The 16,959-nt window shown below is 51.5% G+C and overlaps 1 protein-coding gene across 3 annotated transcripts in view; it reads right to left on the bottom strand.

Moving 5' to 3' along the window:
- Positions 1 to 16,959, bottom strand: part of slc38a11 (solute carrier family 38 member 11) — a 239,926-nt gene that overhangs the window by 174,480 nt on the left and 48,487 nt on the right. For 2 of the 3 annotated variants that reach the window (XM_072474017.1, XM_072474034.1), the window contains exons 3-5: positions 12,041 to 12,115; positions 11,777 to 11,911; positions 658 to 723 (exon numbers count right to left, since the gene is read on the bottom strand). In XM_072474017.1, coding sequence (XP_072330118.1) covers positions 658 to 723; positions 11,777 to 11,911; positions 12,041 to 12,115 — 276 coding nt within the window. The remainder of the gene's footprint in view (positions 1 to 657; positions 724 to 11,776; positions 11,912 to 12,040; positions 12,116 to 16,959) is intronic. The other variant, XM_072474024.1, reaches the window with a different exon arrangement.

Below are 16,959 nucleotides of genomic sequence, written 5' to 3'. Positions count from 1 at the left end.
GCGCTGTGAAGCAGCAGTGCTAACCCCTGTGCCACCGTGCTGCCCAACAAAGCACATTTTACTTATACATACACAAACACACATTCTGAGTGCATTTACTTAAAATACAGCCGCACATTTTAAAACAGAAAATTATTTTTGGGTTTACATTTAACATAATCTTGAATTTATGATGAAATTAATCATTTGTTACCGTCCCAAAAAAGGATGTGCCGTGGTGGTAGATGGGCAGGTAAAAGAAAAGGGGTCTAAGCAGAGACTACTTATTTACCTACAGGAAGTAAGCACCCTGCATGCTGTCATGTACCTACCAATAGCTGGTTTCTAAGCAACACTGGTAACAGAGCTCAGTTTAGATTGTCTGTCTCTGTTTTTCTGACAGTACACATGATGAGAATGAGAAAAACAAGGTGAAAAATATCCAATATATTTAACATTATTCAAAGTCTGTTTTGTTCATGAGAAAGCAGTTATGAACTTATTTCTTGTTTGGGAAGAATGAAGGTGCCACCATTTTCATCACAATGACTTCATCACAACACTTGAAGTGCAAGTGTTCAATTAAGTTCATCCCTTAAGACGTCACTTCAGAATGAATCTGGTTCTTATGCTCAACGTTACTGTACCCCATGAAGCAACCAAGAAACAATCACTTACCTCCAGGAATTCTTTGGAACACTTTTGTTAATGTATCTCCCGATATTATGTTGCAGCTTACCATGGCTGAAAATTAAATGTGGCATTTTACAAAATGAATTAGTATTCATACAAGAACCGCAGCCAAGAACAAGACCTGTGTTGGCACATTTGAAAACTTAATTAATAAAAACCAACTCCCTTTTGAATTCTCAGTTAAACATCTTTATACATTATCCATATTATCCACTACTTTTCTCTATTTTGTACCTGTACACAACGTCAAATGCTTGTTTAGGAGTGGGTCAAGTCCAAATGTAATGCCAAACTAAATTAAAGCTTCCCCAAAAATTGAGCTTGGAAGCAATTTGAGAGGCTGAGAGTAAAAGAGACTGATTCAACAGAGTTGGCTAAATTCCCCACCACCAATATCCTGGAGAGCACCATTAACCAGGAAGTAAACTAGTCCCATTACACAAATACTGTGACTGGGTGTTCTACAATGAGTGACTCATCTTGTGACCTTCCCAAGCCTTTTCACCACCTGCATGGCACAAGTCACAAGTGTGGTAGAATATTTTCCACTTGTATGGATGATTGAAGCTCTAACAATGCTCAAGAAGCTCAACATCATCCAAGTCAAACCAGTTTACTTGATCAGCACCCCATCTATTACCTTAAACATTCACTTCATCCACCACCAGCACATGGTGGCTGCAAGTGTGTACCATCTGCAAGATGGAGTGCAACAACTCACCAAGAATTCTTCAATGGCACCTTTACCACCGAGAGGAACAAGGGCAGCAGGGACACAGAAGCATTCACTATCCCAGAGTGCGATGGATACAGGGACAGTGAGTAAATTTAAGGAGGAGTTAGACAGATTTTTAATTGGATATGGGTTGAAGGGTTATGGAGAACAGGCAGGACAGTGCAGTTGAGGCGAGGATTGGATCAGCCATGATCACATTGAAGGTGTTTAGGCCCGGGAGGCTGAATTGCCTACTCCTGCTCCTAGGTCATGTGTTCTAGGGAGGAGTTGCTCTGGCTGACTTTGCCATCCAGCTCTTGGTCTGTAGCATTTTAGGTAACAGATGAGGAACATTTCAGCCATGACAGAAGGGCGGAGCAGACGCGATAAGCCAAATGGCCTAATTCTGCTCCTACATCTTAAGAACTTATCATCTCTTCCAAGTTCCCTTCCAAGTCACTAATCCCAAATTGATTTGGGACCATATAGTCATTCCTTTGACATCGTTGGAACTCCCTACTTAAGCACTGGGAGAATATCTTCAGTAGGTGGGCTGCAGTGGTTTCTGAAGACAGCACCACCACCTACTAAAGGACAATTAGGGATGGATACTAAATGCTGGCCTTGCCCACATAATAACAGAAATGATATTAATAAAGGTTTTGTAGGTGACAATCATAACCAGCATCTGTTTGATATTATATTGCTTCTGAAGTAGTCGGGTTGGGATGTAGAAGACAGAAGGTAAGAATAAAGTGAATGTTCTAAAGTCTTCAGGATGAGAAAAGTGGCCTTCCCCAGGGATTAATGTGGGGGCTTTGTTCTTTACATTAATGATTGAGATGAAGTAATGGAGAGGGGCATATTTAAGTTTGTTGATAAGACAAAGCTAAAAACCTCAGTACACCAGGTGCGATCCTCCGGCCACGCGGCGCCGGAAAAGCAGCTCGCCGCAGCGCAGCGCAGCGTGGAAAACAAGGATACTCTGCTCCAGGAACCCGGATCGCAACACCTTACGAGATTCAACGCAATCTCGCGAAACATTGCAAGGGAAATCCCGGCCACAATGGTCAGGATCAGTTTTTGGCAAATTTGCATATTAGAGTGAGGCAGTAATACTTACTCTACTGTGCAGATTCCCAAGGTACCTGAGGCTTTGGGATTCAATCCCTTTGCCTCGGGTTCCTCAGGCGATCGCCGCCTGCGGGGTTGGTTGCTGAACGACAGGGGTGTGACCCTTTGCAGTCGTGGGGGTGAGGGGGGTGCGGGTTGGGGGGGTGTAGGGGTTGATACAGGAGGGAGGGGGAGTGAGGGAGGTGTGTGGGGGGGGGGTGTCCACACATGTGTCATGGGAATCTGCAACTAAGCAGGGTCTCACATGCTCGTCCGCCGCTGACCATCACCTCGGTGACCTCACTTTCCTCTGGGCTGCCAACCACGTCCAGTGCCCTCGTGTAGCGCACAATGACTTACGAGAGAGACGAGTAGAGATGAAGTCGATGAGGCTTTATTGAGCGAGACTTGTCCCCAGCAGTTCAGCAACAGAATGGAGCGGCGGGGAGAAGCCCGGGTTCTTATACTCCGCCTTCAGGGCGGAGCCAGGAGTCAACAGCCAACCGGGACCCGGGATCTGTCAGCCAATAGCATCACGGCTTCACAATCCCACATGACCCCTAATACATACTACCACATTCACCCCTTGTTAAAAATGAACCCGGCAGGGTGGTGGTTCGCATGGTGGTAGGGGTTTACAAGGCTGGTCCTGGGAGGAAAGATTTTGGGCATGTCATTACAGTTTTCGCCCTACACTGGGCTATGTACAAGGTTTGTGAAACGATTTACAATATTAGTAAGAGAAAATGTTTTTGTTACAGTCCAACAACATTCTTGGTGTCACGCCAATGCCACGAGTCGAGCGGGCGGTCTGGTCTTCCTCGTCGATCGCCTCAGCCCCGGTGGTGGTGCAGGTGCTTGTTCCGGCGTTGTCGTCTCCGGGAGCGTTTCGGTGTTTGTTCCTGTTTCACTCCTGGGCGGACACGGGAGGAGGACCGATCCTCCCGGGAAGAGGTGGTCGCGGGGTGCGCCGGTGGCAGGGAGGGGATGATCGGTGTCGGGGGGGTGCGTGTGTTGCCGGCGGGCGCCAGGTCTCGCAGGGAGACCGTGTCCTGTCGGCCGTCGGGGTACACCACTTAGCGTACTGCGGGTTCGCGTGGAGGAGGTGAACCCTCTCGACCAACGGGTCCGACTTGTGCGCCCACACATGTTTCCGGAGCAAGATGGGTCCTGGGGCCGCCAGCCAGGTCGGCAGTGACGTTCCGGAGGAGGACTTCCTGGGGAAGACAAGGAGGCGCTCATGAGGCGTTTGGTTAGTGGTGGTACACAGCAGCGACCGGATGGAGTGGAGAGCGTCAGGGAGGACCTCCTGCCACCGGGAAACTGGGAGATCCCTGGACCGTAGGGCCAGTAGGACGGTCTTCCAGACCGTGCCGTTCTCCCTCTCTACTTGCCCGTTCCCCCGGGGGTTGTAGCTGGTCGTCCTGCTCGAGGCTATCCCCTTGCTGAGCAGGAACTGGCGCAGCTCGTCACTCATGAAGGAGGACCCCCTGTCGCTATGGATATATGCGGGGCAACCGAACAGTGTGAATATGGTGCCAAGGGCTTTAATGACTGTGGCCGCTGTCATGTCGGGGCAGGGGATGGCGAAGGGGAAACGGGAGTACTCGTCCACCACGTTCAGGAAGTATGTGTTGCGGTCGGTGGAGGTGAGGGGCCCTTTGAAATCCAGACTGAGGCGTTCAAAGGGGCGGGAAGCCTTGATCAGGTGCGCTCTATCCGGGCTGAAAAAGTGCGGTTTGCACTCCGCGCAGATGTGGCAGTTCCTGGTGACTGTACGGACCTCCTCCACAGAGTAGGGGAGGTTGCGGGACTTTATAAAATGGTAGAACCGAGTGACCCCCGGGTGGCAGAGGTCCTCGTGGAGGGTTTGGAGAAGGTCTATTTGTGCGTTGGCACATGTGCCGCGGGATAGGGCATCGGACGGCTCGTTCAGCTTTCCGGGACGGTACAAGATCTCGTAGTTGAAGGTGGAGAGCTCGATCCTCCACCTTAAGATCTTGTCATTTTTACTTTTGCCCCGCTGTGCATTATCGAACATGAAGGCTACCGACCGTTGGTCGGTGAGGAGAGTGAATCTCCTGCCGGCCAGGTAATGCCTCCAATGTCGCACAGCTTCCACTATGGCTTGGGCTTCCTTTTCCACTGAGGAGTGGCGGATTTCTGAGGCGTGGAGGGTTCGGGAGAAAAAGGCCACGGGTCTGCCCGCTTGGTTAAGGGTGGCCGCCAGAGCTACGTCGGATGCGTCACTCTCGACCTGGAAGGGGAGGGACTCGATGGCACGCATCGTGGCCTGTGCGATATCCGCTTTGATGCGGCTGAAGGCCTGGCGAGCCTCTGTCGACAGGGGGAAGGTAGTGGTCTGTATTAGCGGGCGGGCCTTGTCTGCATACTGGGGGACCCACTGGGCGTAATATGAAAAGAACCCCAGGCAACGTTTCAGGGCTTTGGAGCAGTGGGGGAGGAGAAATTCCATGAGGGGGCGCATGCGTTCGGGGTCGGGGCCTATTATCCCATTGCGCACTACGTATCCCAGGATGGCCAACCGGTTTGTGCTAAAGACGCACTTTTCCTCATTGTATGTGAGTTCAAGGTGTTAGCGGTCTGGAGGAATTTTTGCAGGTTGGCGTCGTGGTCCTGCTGATCGTGGCCGCAGATGGTTACAGTATCGAGATACGGGAACGTGGCCTGCAACCCGTGCTGGTCAACCATTCGGTCCATCTCCCGTTGGAAGACGGAGACCCCGTTCGTGACACCAAATGGGACCCTTAGGAAGTGGTCTAGACGCCCGTCTGCCTCGAAGGCTGTGTACTTGCGGTCACCTAGGCGGATGGGGAGCTGGTGGTAGATGGACTTGAGGTCCACGGTGGAGAAAACCTTATACTGGGCAATCCGATTTACCATGTCGGATATGCGGGGGAGAGGGTACGCATCTAGCTGTGTGTACCTGTTGATGGTCTGGCTATAGTCTATGACCATCCTTTGCTTCTCCCCGGTCTTTACTACTACCACCTGGGCTCTCCAGGGACTATTGCTGGCCTGGATTATGCCTTCCTTCAGCAGCCGCTGGACTTCAGACCGAATAAATATCCGGTCCTGGGCGCTGTACCGTCTGCTACTAGTGGCGACGGGTTTGCAATCCGGGGTGAGGTTTGCAAACAAGGACGGCGGTTCAACCTTGAGAGTTGCGAGGCCGCAGATAGTGAGTGGGGGTATTGGGCCGCCGAATTGAAATGTTAGGCTCTGCAGGTTACACTGGAAATCTAATCCCAGTAATGTGGGCGCGCAGAGTTGGGGAAGGACGTAGAGCCTGTAGTTTTTAAACTCCCTCCCTTGCACCGTTAGGTTTGCGATGCAGAACCCTTTGATCTCTACGGAGTGGGATCCTGCAGCTAGGGAAATCTTTTGCGTGCTTGGATGGATGGTCAGAAAACAGCATCTTACCGTGTCGGGGTGGATGAAACTTTCGGTGCTCCCGGAGTCGATCAGGCATGGTGTCTCGTGTCCGTTGATCAGCACCGTTGTTGTCGTTGTCTGGAGCGTCCGGGGCCGCGATTGATCCAGCGTCACCGAAGCCAGTCGTGGTCGTAGTGTCTCGGCATCTTCTTCGGACCCCGTGGAGCCGTCGATGCTGGGGTCCTTTGTTGTCATCCGAGATGGCGGCGTCCATGAATCGCACGCGGCCGGGGGTGGACAAAATGGCCACCCCCATGAATCGCACGTGGCTGGTGAGTCACAAGATGGCGGCGCCCATCCCGCCCTCGTGGTGGCCGGGACCCAAAATGGCGGCGCCCGCGGGTCGCACATGTGGCGCTGGGGGGGTTGGGGAGCTTGTGGGATGCGCAGGGCTCGTTCTTCTCCGGGGATTGCGGCGACCCCCCAGGACCGGCACACAGCCGCGTAATGGCCCTTCTTGCCGCAGCTTTTGCAAATAGCTGCGCGGGCCGGGCAGCGCTGCCGGGGGTGTTTCGCTTGCCCGCAGAAATAGCAGCGGGCCCCCCCGGGATGATCTGGCGCTTTAACCGCGCAAGCCTGTGAGGGAAGGGGGGGGGTTGTCGCGACGGGGGTCCACGGAGCCCAAGGGGCTGCCGCGCGGTTGGGCCCGTAGGCGCGGGCGTTTTGCGAGGCCACATCTAGGGAAGCTGCAATGGCCCGTGCCTCTGAGAGTCCTAGCGACTCTTTTTCTGAAAGTCTTTGGCGGATTTGGGGAGAGTTCATACCTGCCACAAACGCATCGCGAATTAGCATGTCCGTGTGTTCAATCGCGTTCACCGGCGGGCAGCTGCAGCCCCGTCCCAAAATTAGCAGCGCGGCGTAGAATTCCTCTAACGATTCTCCGGGACTTTGCCGTCTCGTTGCGAGTTGGTATCGTGCGTAGACCTGGTACACGGGGCGAACGTAAATGCTCTTCAGTGCTGCGAGCGCTGTCGGGAAATCCTCTGTGTCTTCTATGAGAGGGTAAATTTCCAGGCTTGCCCTCGAATGCAGGACCTGCATTTTCTGGTCTTCTGTGATCCGGCCGGGGGCCGTTCGGAGGTAGCCTTCGAAACAAGCTTGCCAGTGTTTAAAAACTGCTGCTGAGTTCGCTGCGTGGGGGCTGATCCGCAGGCATTCCGGGGCGATCCGGAGCTCCATAGTCCTTTAAGCTCGCTCAATAAATTGTAGCGCACAATGACTTACGAGAGAGATGAGTAGAGATGAAGTCGATGAGGCTTTATTGAGCGAGACTTGTCCCCAGCAGTTCAGCAACAGAATGGAGCGGCGGGGAGAAGCCCGGGTTCTTATACTCCGCCTTCAGGGCGGAGCCAGGAGTCAACAGCCAACCAGGACCCGGGATCTGTCAACCAATAGCATCACGGCTTCACAGTCCCACATGACCCCTAATACATACTACCACACCTCGGCTCGGGCACAGTGAGGGGCTGCAGGTCTGGTGGTCCCCCTTCCTTCTTCTCCCGCTCCCAGCGGTTGTGTGCGGCCTTTGCCTGGGGGGCGGGGGAGGGAGGGAATACAGACAACGACACTGTTAGACGATCCGACGCATGCAGCCCTTGGGGTTGGGTAGATGATGGCCTCAGTGGCCAGGGCACCCGCCCATGGTGACTGGCATGGGTGCTGGCATGTGGGGCAGGAAGGGGATTCAGCTATCCTTGGGGAGGGAGGTGCCGGGTTACGGGCAGCATGGTAGCACAATGGTTAGCACAGTTGCTTCACAGCTTCAGGCTCCCAGGTTCGATTCCCGTCTTGGATCACTGTCTGTGCGGAGTCTACACGTTCTCCCCATGTCTGCGTGGGTTTCCTCCGGGTGCTCCGGTTTCCTCCCACAGTCCAACGATGTGCAAGTTAGGTGGATTATCTATGCTAAATTGCCCCTAGTGTCCAATAAACGGTAGGTGGGGTTATGGGGATAGGGTGGAGGTGTGGGCTTGGGGAGGGTGTTCTTTCCAAGGGCCGGTGCAAACTCGACTGGCAGAATGGCCTCCTTCTGCACTGTAAATGCTATGATAAAAAAAGGTTCTATGATGTGGGGTGGGGTTAGTGCTCGGGGCACAGCGCTGCCTACTCATCCCGGCCACCCTGAGGAGGTCGTGGAGTTTGTTCCTGCACTGGACGCCAGTCCGGACGACATTACCCACGGCGCTGACTGGCTCTGCCACCTACGCCCCAGCATGGCGAACGGCGGTGCCTGGCGGCCTTCCCCCCGGGCTGGGGTACAGGGTCATCCGCCACTCCTCCACGGCGCCCAGGAGGGTGTCCAGCTCAGCGTCCCTGAAGTGTTGCACTGCTCTCCTTCCATCCATCTTGTTGTCAGGGACGGTGTGTATGGGGGGAGAGGACCGCTTAAGTGCGGCTGCGGCGGGTGAACCTCATGTGTGGCAATCACAGACCCGGCAAATCCGACACCGTTTTTTAAAACATGTATTTTAGAACAAACATGTATCAAAACAGGTTACAGTGAATAAACGCCCCAGGAAACATATTTCCCAGCAATCAACTACACAGTCTGTACAGATTTTGCCCCTTTTTCTTCCTCCCTCCTCCCCACCCCACGACGAACAACACCTCAAACAAGGTCAGAAACATCCCCCAACTTTCCTCAAACCCCCATGAAGAGCCCCTTAACTCATCATTTATCTTCTCTAACCGTAGGAAGTCATACAGGTCACCCAACCATACCACTACCCCGGTGGCAATGCCAACCGGCATTCCAGCACAATTCGCCGCCATGCAATCAGAGAGCCGAAGGCCACGACATCGGTCGTCCTCCTCTCCGTGAGCTCTGTCTTCTCTGAAACCCCAAATATCACCACCAAAGGATACGGGTCCATCTCCTCCTCCACTATCCTGGCTAAGACTGCGAACACTCACACCCAGAATCTTCCCAATCTTTCGCAACCCCAAAACATGTGCACGTGATTCGCTGGCCCCCCGACCACACCTCTTACACTCGTCTGCTACACTCCGAAAGAACCCACTCACTCTCGCCTGAGTCATAAGCACCCTGTGCACCATTTTAAACTGTATCAGGCTCATCCTTGCACAAGAGGACGTCCCATTTACCTACGCAGTGCCTCACTCCTTACTCCCCAATTGATCTCCTCTCCCAACTCCGCTTCCCATTTCTGCTTGATCTTCACCACCCGCTCGCCTTCCTGCTCCCCCAGCCACTTGTATATATCTCCCATTCTTCCCTCCCTTTCCACATCCGGAAGCAGCAGTCGCTCCAGCAGCGTATATCCCGGCAACCTAGGGAACTCCCTCCAGACCTTTTGCGCTAAGTCGCTAACCTGCAGATACCTGAACTCACTAGCCCTCGGCAGCTCTACCCTCTCCCTTAGCTCCTCCAGACTGGGGAACCCTTCCTCCAAATACAAATCCCTCACCTTGACCAGCCCCACTTCCCTCCACCTCCTGTATACACTATCCATCCCACCCAGCTCAAACCCATGATTCCCGCACAGCGGCGTTAGCACCGACATCCCTTCCACCCTAAAATGACTCCTCAGCTGATTCCATATCTTCACCGTGGACTGCACCACTGGGCTCCCTGAATACCTACTCGGAGCCATTGGCAATGCTGCCGTCACCATAGCCCTCAAACTAGACCCCTTACAAGATTCCTCCTCCATCCTAACCCACTCTACCCCTTCTCCTTCCCACCACTGCCGCACCTTGTCCATATTCGCCGCCCAATAATAATGAAGCAAGTTCGGCAACGCCAATTCCCCCCTGCTGCCTCTGCCTTTGTAGCAGGGTCCTCCCCACCCTTGGCACCTTCCCTGCCCATACAAAGTCAGAAATGATCGTGCCCACTGTCATGATATCCACATCAGCATATCATGGTGCAATCACACACACACACTGATGGACAGGTAGTTGGACCAACCAACACACACACAACATCGCAGCCAATCACCAGTGAGAGCACACGCACTATAAAACAGGGAACACCACAGTTCCCGCTCATTCTACCAGGAGATAGCTCAGAGCACAGAGCTCACAGCGTGCCACTCAGACATAGACCATGTGCTGAGTGCCTCACTAAGATAGTGATAGGGCTGGGTCCACAGGTTAGCTGGTGAAGCATGTATCCAAGCCAGCAGTTAGTAATTGTCGTTGTTAAGACAATAAAACAGAGTTGTACCATCTACAGCCGTGTTGGATCATTTGTGCATCGGAACACCCAACACGACACCCACTTTCTGAAAAAAGGCCTTTAGTATAAAGATCGGGAGAGCTTGAAAGATAAACAAGTACCTAGGCAGAATATTCATTTTCACCACTTGGACCCTCCCTGCCAACGTTAAGTGCACTGTATCACACCTCTTAAGATCCTCCCTGGCCTCCTCCACCAGCTTCGTTCAGTTCCACTTATGGAGCCCTGTCCATTCCCTCGCTACCTGAATCCCCAATTACCTTAACCTATCCCTTGTTACCGTAAATGGCATCGTCCCTAAATTAGGCCGCTGTCCCAGTTCATTTACCAGGAAATCCTTGCTTTTCCCTACATTCAGCTTGTACCCTGAGAACCCTCCAAAGCTCCCCAGAAGGCCCATAATCCTTCCCATACTCTCCAACGGATCCGAAACATACAGCAAGAGGTCATCGGCATAGAGCGACACCCTGTGCTCCCTCTGTCCCCTCATAATCGCCCGCCGCTCTACCGACTCCCTGAGAGCCATTGCCAATGGCTCTATGGCCAGCACAAACAGCAGCGGTGACAGTGGGCACCCCTGCCTCGTACCCCTATGTAAGTCAAAGCTTCATAAGCTCATATTATTCGTCCTTACCCTCACCCTTGGTGCCACATACAGCAACTGCACCCATGCCATAAATCTCGGCCCAAACCCAAACCTTCCCAAAACCTCAAACAAGTACCGCCACTCCACCCGATCAAATGCCTTCGCCGCATCCATAGACACCACCACCCCCGGTATCAGAGCCCCTGGTGGATTCATCACCACTTTCAACAGCCGTCTTATACTATTCGCGAGCTACCGGTGCCGTTTTACGTGGAACCGGTTGCGTTCCATGTGACGATGATGCTGGCCCATTTAGAGTTGCTGAATCAGTGCAGCTTTTGTGCCATTTTTCCTGTCGTTACACACCACTGTTCTCACACCGGCGTCAGCACTTAGTGTCAAAATCAGAGAATCCACACCCATACCTATGCTATATTTCTGAAAGAATCATCCACATAGTCCCTCTACTCCTAAACTTTTCAAATATATCTTTAATGTTGCCCTTTTTTGAATATTTATCCACTCCCCTTTTAAAAGGGTCTGGCACATTGGGCTAAGCCAGCTGGCGTGTAATGCAGAACAATGCCAGCAGCGCGGGTTCAATTCCAGTTCCAGCCTCCCCAAACAGGTGCCGGAATGTGGCGACTAGGGGCTTTTCACAGTAACTTCATTGACGCCTACCTGTGACAATAAGCGATTATTATTATTAAAAGCTTCCAGGATTGCTTCAGGTACAGCACTGCACAGTCTAAATTTTGTTACTAATCAAAGTATTTTTTCCTCAGTTACTTTCTCAAAAGCTCTCCGAATTTTGAACACCTCTGTTTCAACTCTTAACTTTCTTTGCTGTAATGACTCAATATTTTATAATTAATGCAATGCAATTAATACTTTGATTTTTCGCCATTTTTGTTGAGAAAATTATTTATTTAATATTCCACAATCGACAGTCTTAGGAAATATATACAATGATTATCTTTACTGCCTTTGAAAGGAATTTAGTGGTTAAATGGTGTAGAAATTAAATTCTTACCAATGAAAGGATACAGAAACTGCAGGAATGAAAGGATCATATAACCTGCCATACCAAAAGCTTTGTTCATCAGAGATTGATAAGTGTTTGTTCCAGACAGGTTCCCTCCTTTGATCAACAGTATAACAGAATAATCTATGAACAGAATGGAACATTCATCACCTATTTAAAATATTTGTCACATTCAACTTTAATAGTTATCATTTATACATGGAATTTTTTAAAATATTAATACAGTGGCTAAGAATATAATATGTAGATTACCTGTTATATACGCAACCAGAAAAAGGAGCAACATTCCTAAAGGGAAACCAGCTTGTCTCATTGAGTAAGGTAGTCCTGACAACATATGCAAAATGTAGTGAGTTAATTTTGCATCAGGAAATGAATGCGTGTAAAAACTGTTCTTGAAAATAAAAATTATGTTTTAGTCTACATTTAAAAATAGCAAATTAAGTACTGACCATAATTCGTCTCACTGTGAACAATCCTTTCTTCTATTCTAAAATCCATTTTCCCTTAGCTGCTAATCACCCACTGTAACTGGTCTAAACATGTAAAATCGCCTTTCTCAGGAGTGTCATGGAATCACTACAGTGTAGAAGGATGCCATTCGGCCCATCGAGTCTGCACCGACTCTCTGACCTAGGGTCAGGCCCCCAGCCTATCCCCTTAACCCAGTAAGCCCACCTAACCTCTAGCCTTTTGGACACTAAGGGTCAATTGATCATGGCCAATCCACATAACCTGCACATCTTTGGACTCATCAATCTGTATTACTCCTAATATAATTTACATTCATGTTATTCGATGGAAAAATATTATTGTACAAACCAGTGAGTAATTGAGAAAGTTTAAGGTTTTGACCCACGTTGTCTCCCATACCAAATACCCCAATCTTTGCTGAGTTGCTTCTCAACTGGATCAGAGGTTGGGACAATCATCCTCAGTACCCTCAGATAGGAACACCACTACCTGCGAGTTGGACGCACCATCCCAACTTGGAACTATATCACCTTTCCTTCACTGTCGCTAGGTCAAAATCCTGGAACTCCCATCCTAACAGCACTGTGAGTTTTCCTACACCACATGGACTGCAGCGGCTCAAGAAGTCAGCTCACCACCACCTTCTCAAGAGCAATTAGGGATGGGCAATAAATGCTGGCCTGGCCAACAACGCCTGGACCCCATGAACATATTTTTAAAATAAAGGTTAGAAAGGGTAGAATTGGTTCCTGATTTATATTTAGCATTACATGCTGGAAAGCTGAGGAGTGCAGTTTCACTTTCATGGTCTGATTTCAAGCTGAATGAAAATAAGGCGGATTTTGTTAAGTGTGTCTGATTCACCCTGCCAGATCACCAACCAAATGGTGAACATACAAATCTACCCCATGTATCTGGATGTCGAGAGAGAGAATATTGTGTGCAGTTTTCTTATCTGAGGAAAGATGTTCTTGCTATGGAGGGAGTGCAGCGAAGGATTACCAGACTGATCCCTCGGAGGGCAAGATTGGCGTATGAGGAGAGGTTGAGTCAAAGAACAAAGAAAAGTACAGCACAGGAACAGGGCTTTTGGCCCTCCAAGCCTGCGCCGACCATGCTGTCCATCTAACCTAAAACCTTCGACACTTCCGAGGTCCGTATCCCTCTAATCTCATCCTATTTGTGTATTTGGCAAGACGCCCCTTAAATATCACTAACATACCTGCTTCCATATCTCCTCCAGCAGCGAGTTCCAGCCACCCACTACCCTCTGTGTAAAAGGCTTCTCTCACACATCTCCTCGAAACTTTGCCCCTCGCACCTTAAACCTGTGCCCCCTAGTAATTGACCTCTCCACCCTTGGTAAAAGCTTCTGACTATCCATTCTGCCCGTGCCCCTCATAATTTTGTTGACATCTATCAGGTCGTCCTTCAACCTCTGTCGTTTCAGTGAGAACAGCCCAAGCTTGTCCAACCTCTCCTCATAGCTAATGCCCTCTATACCAGGCAAACTCCTGGTAAATATCTTCTAAGTACCCTCTCCACATCTGTCTGGCAACCAGAATTGAACACTATATTCCAAGTGCGGCCTAACTGAGGTTCCAGAAAGCTGCAGCATGACTTGCCAATTTTTATACTCAGTGCCCAGACGATGAAGGCAAGCATGCCGTATATCTTCTTGACTACCTTCTCCACCTGCGTTGCCTCTTTCAGTGACCTGTGGACCTGTAGGCCCAGATCCCTCTGCCTGTCAATACTCTTCAGGGTTCTGCTATTTACTGTATATTTCTCACCTATATTAGACCTTCAAAATGCATTCCCTCACGTTTGTCTGGATAAAACTACATCTGCCATCTCTCAGCCCGAGTCTCCAACCGATCTATACCCTGCTGTATCCTCTGACAGTCCTCATCCACATTAATTCCACCAACCTTTGTCGCCCACAAACTTACGAATCAGACCAGGGACGGGATTCTCCCCTACCCAGCGGGATGGAGTGGCGTGAACCACTCCGGCGTCGGGCCGCCCCAAAGGTGCGGATTTCTCCGCATCTTTAGGGGCCAAGCCCTCACCTTGAGGGGTTAGCCCCGCACCGGAGTGGTTTCCTCTCCACCGGCTGGCGAGGAAGGCCTTTGGCGCCACGCCAGCCGGGGCCGAAAGGACTTTGCCGGGCAGCGGAGGTCCGCGCTTGCGCGGGAGCATCAGCGGCCGCTGACGTCATCCCCGCGCATGCGCAGGGGGGGTGTCTCTTACGCATCGGCCATCGCGGAGGCTGTGGCCGAGGCAGAGGGAAAAGAGTGCCCCCACGGCACAGGCCCGCCCGCGGATCGGTGGGCCCCGATCGCGGGCCAGGCCACCATGGGGGCACCCCCCGGGGCCCGATTGCCCCGCGTCCCCCCCAGGACCCGGAGCCCACGAGCGCCGTCAGTCCCGCCAATAAGGTAGGTGGTTTGATTCACGCCGGCGGGACTGGCATGACAGCAGCGGGACTTCGGCCCATCGCGGGCCGGAGAATCGCCGGGGGGGGGCCCGCCGACTGGCGCGGCGCGATTCCTGCCCCCGCCGAATTTTCGGTGCTGGAGAACTCGGCGGCTGGCAGGGGCGGGATTCACGCCGGCGGGGGGTCGTAGAATCCCGCCCCAGTTATATTTTCCTCCCAAACTGGAGGGGGACCGCCAGACCCGCGTCCCTGCACCGTGGCAGAGCAGAGGGCCCTGGATGTGGTCGATGCCCAGCTGGGTGGAGGTCAGCTGCAGGAAAGGAAGTGAGATCCCACTGAGTTGCAGTTCCCTGTGACATGTGTGTCAACCCCCTTCAACACCACCCTCGCCCTCACACTCATCCCCACACTATCCTCTTCCCCCCCCCCCCCCCCACCATCCTCTCCACCCCCCTCCCCACAGCACTCTCATCCTCCCCCCACACCACCCTCACCAACCCCCCACACCGCCCTCACCACCCCCGTCTAATCATGCATCTTGTCTTGTGTCTTTCAGGACCTGCTAGAGATAGGGCGGCTCGATCTGGTGTCGCCCGTCCCAGCAAGTGCCACAGCCAGAGCTTTGCAATGATGAGGAGAGCAGCTCGGATGGAAGCCCTTGACCTGAGACTCAGTACGCCCCGGAGCTCAATCCGATGTGGACACAGATTACCCATCACAGCTATCTCCAACACCCTCCACCGTTCCAGAGACACACATCTCGCTTGGGCACTTTAGTGAAGAGGCCCCTGGGACACTCTTGGGTGCTCACCACACAGTTGGTCTAGTACATCAGGTGGAGATAGGAACTCCCAAGGGAGCGGATGGGCGGTGTGCGTTCAGACCCCAAGAACTAGCAGCCGTCCAGATGGGTTTTGGGCTTCTGGAAAGGACAGTCCCATCAATTGTGGAGATGCAGTTGCAGAGCCAGGGACTACATGAGGGCTTGTCGGCGAGCATCCAGTACCTGTAGGTGCAGTTGGAGGAGTCCAACCATGTGCAGGAGCAGGGGGTGGTGCTGGCCATGCGTGCCACCCAGGCCAACACTTCATGGGTGGCGTCCACAGTGGAGGCATTGGGGGCGAGCGTTTAGGCTATGGATCAGCATGTCCAAGGCCTGGGGTATTTTGTGCAGACGTTGGCCGAATCACAGGACAGAGTTGCCTCCTCACAGACAGCCATGTGGTAAAGCCACCTGGTAATTGCAGCGGCACTTCTGAACATCACCCAGTCACATAAGACCATGGCTGGGAACATCGGCCCAGTTGTTAGCCGACAGGGGGCAGACACAGAGGGAGGTGGCCAAGTCGCAGAGGGAGATGGCATCGTCACTGGCTGATGTGACACAGACCCAGATGGTGGTGACATAAAAGAATGCAGATATGCTTCAGAAATGCTTCACCTCTTCTTACAAATGTGGCTGATGGAAGGGCTTGCATAAGCACCAGGATAAAGAGATAATAAGCACACATGCATGCATACACACACTGTTTAGTATTAATATAGTTAACGGGCCTTAACATTGACAACTTCAGGGCTGTGGGAGGTTATTGTCTAAATAATCGTAAGTTGTTAATCAAAGGGCAAGGACGAACAAAGGAAAATATAGATAACTGGCTGGTCTATAAATTAGCTCTATGTCAATAGAAAAACTGTGAAAATGTAATAAAGGGTAACATTGTGAATCATATATTTGTGTGGGTAAATCAGCAATGATTTACAAAGGAAATGCAGAACAGGTCTTCCAAGTTTCTATGAAGGGATGGGAAGGTTAATATTTTGGCTGAGATCCTTCGATTCTAATATTTCCAACATCTTATTGTAATTTGAGATATTTAAAATTTTGTGAAAACACATAATGCTTGACTAATTTAGTGAAAGTAACTGAAGAATTTACCGAGAGATCCTTAAATTCCAGCGGTTTGGGAAAGACTTTCACTGGGATGAGGGAGGGGGAAGGGGGTTTCCAATCTGTGCAAGGAGCACCAAGAATTCTCGGGATGGGAGGACAAAGCCAGATTTCATAGAATTTACAGTGCAGAAGGAGGCCATTCGGCCCATCGAGTCTGCACCGGCTCTTGGAAAGAGCACCCTACCCAAGCCCATACCACCCTATTCCCATAACCCAGTAACCCCACTCAACCAACACTAAGGGCAATTTTGGACACTAAGGGCAATTTAGCATGGCCAATCCACCTAACCTGCACATCTTTGGACT

The sequence above is a fragment of the Scyliorhinus torazame genome, chromosome 2, assembly GCF_047496885.1.
Source record: "Scyliorhinus torazame isolate Kashiwa2021f chromosome 2, sScyTor2.1, whole genome shotgun sequence".
NCBI classification, from domain to species: domain Eukaryota; kingdom Metazoa; phylum Chordata; class Chondrichthyes; order Carcharhiniformes; family Scyliorhinidae; genus Scyliorhinus; species Scyliorhinus torazame.
The sequence above is the reverse complement of the archived record's forward strand: the minus strand, read 5'-3'. Positions and strand labels throughout refer to the sequence as shown.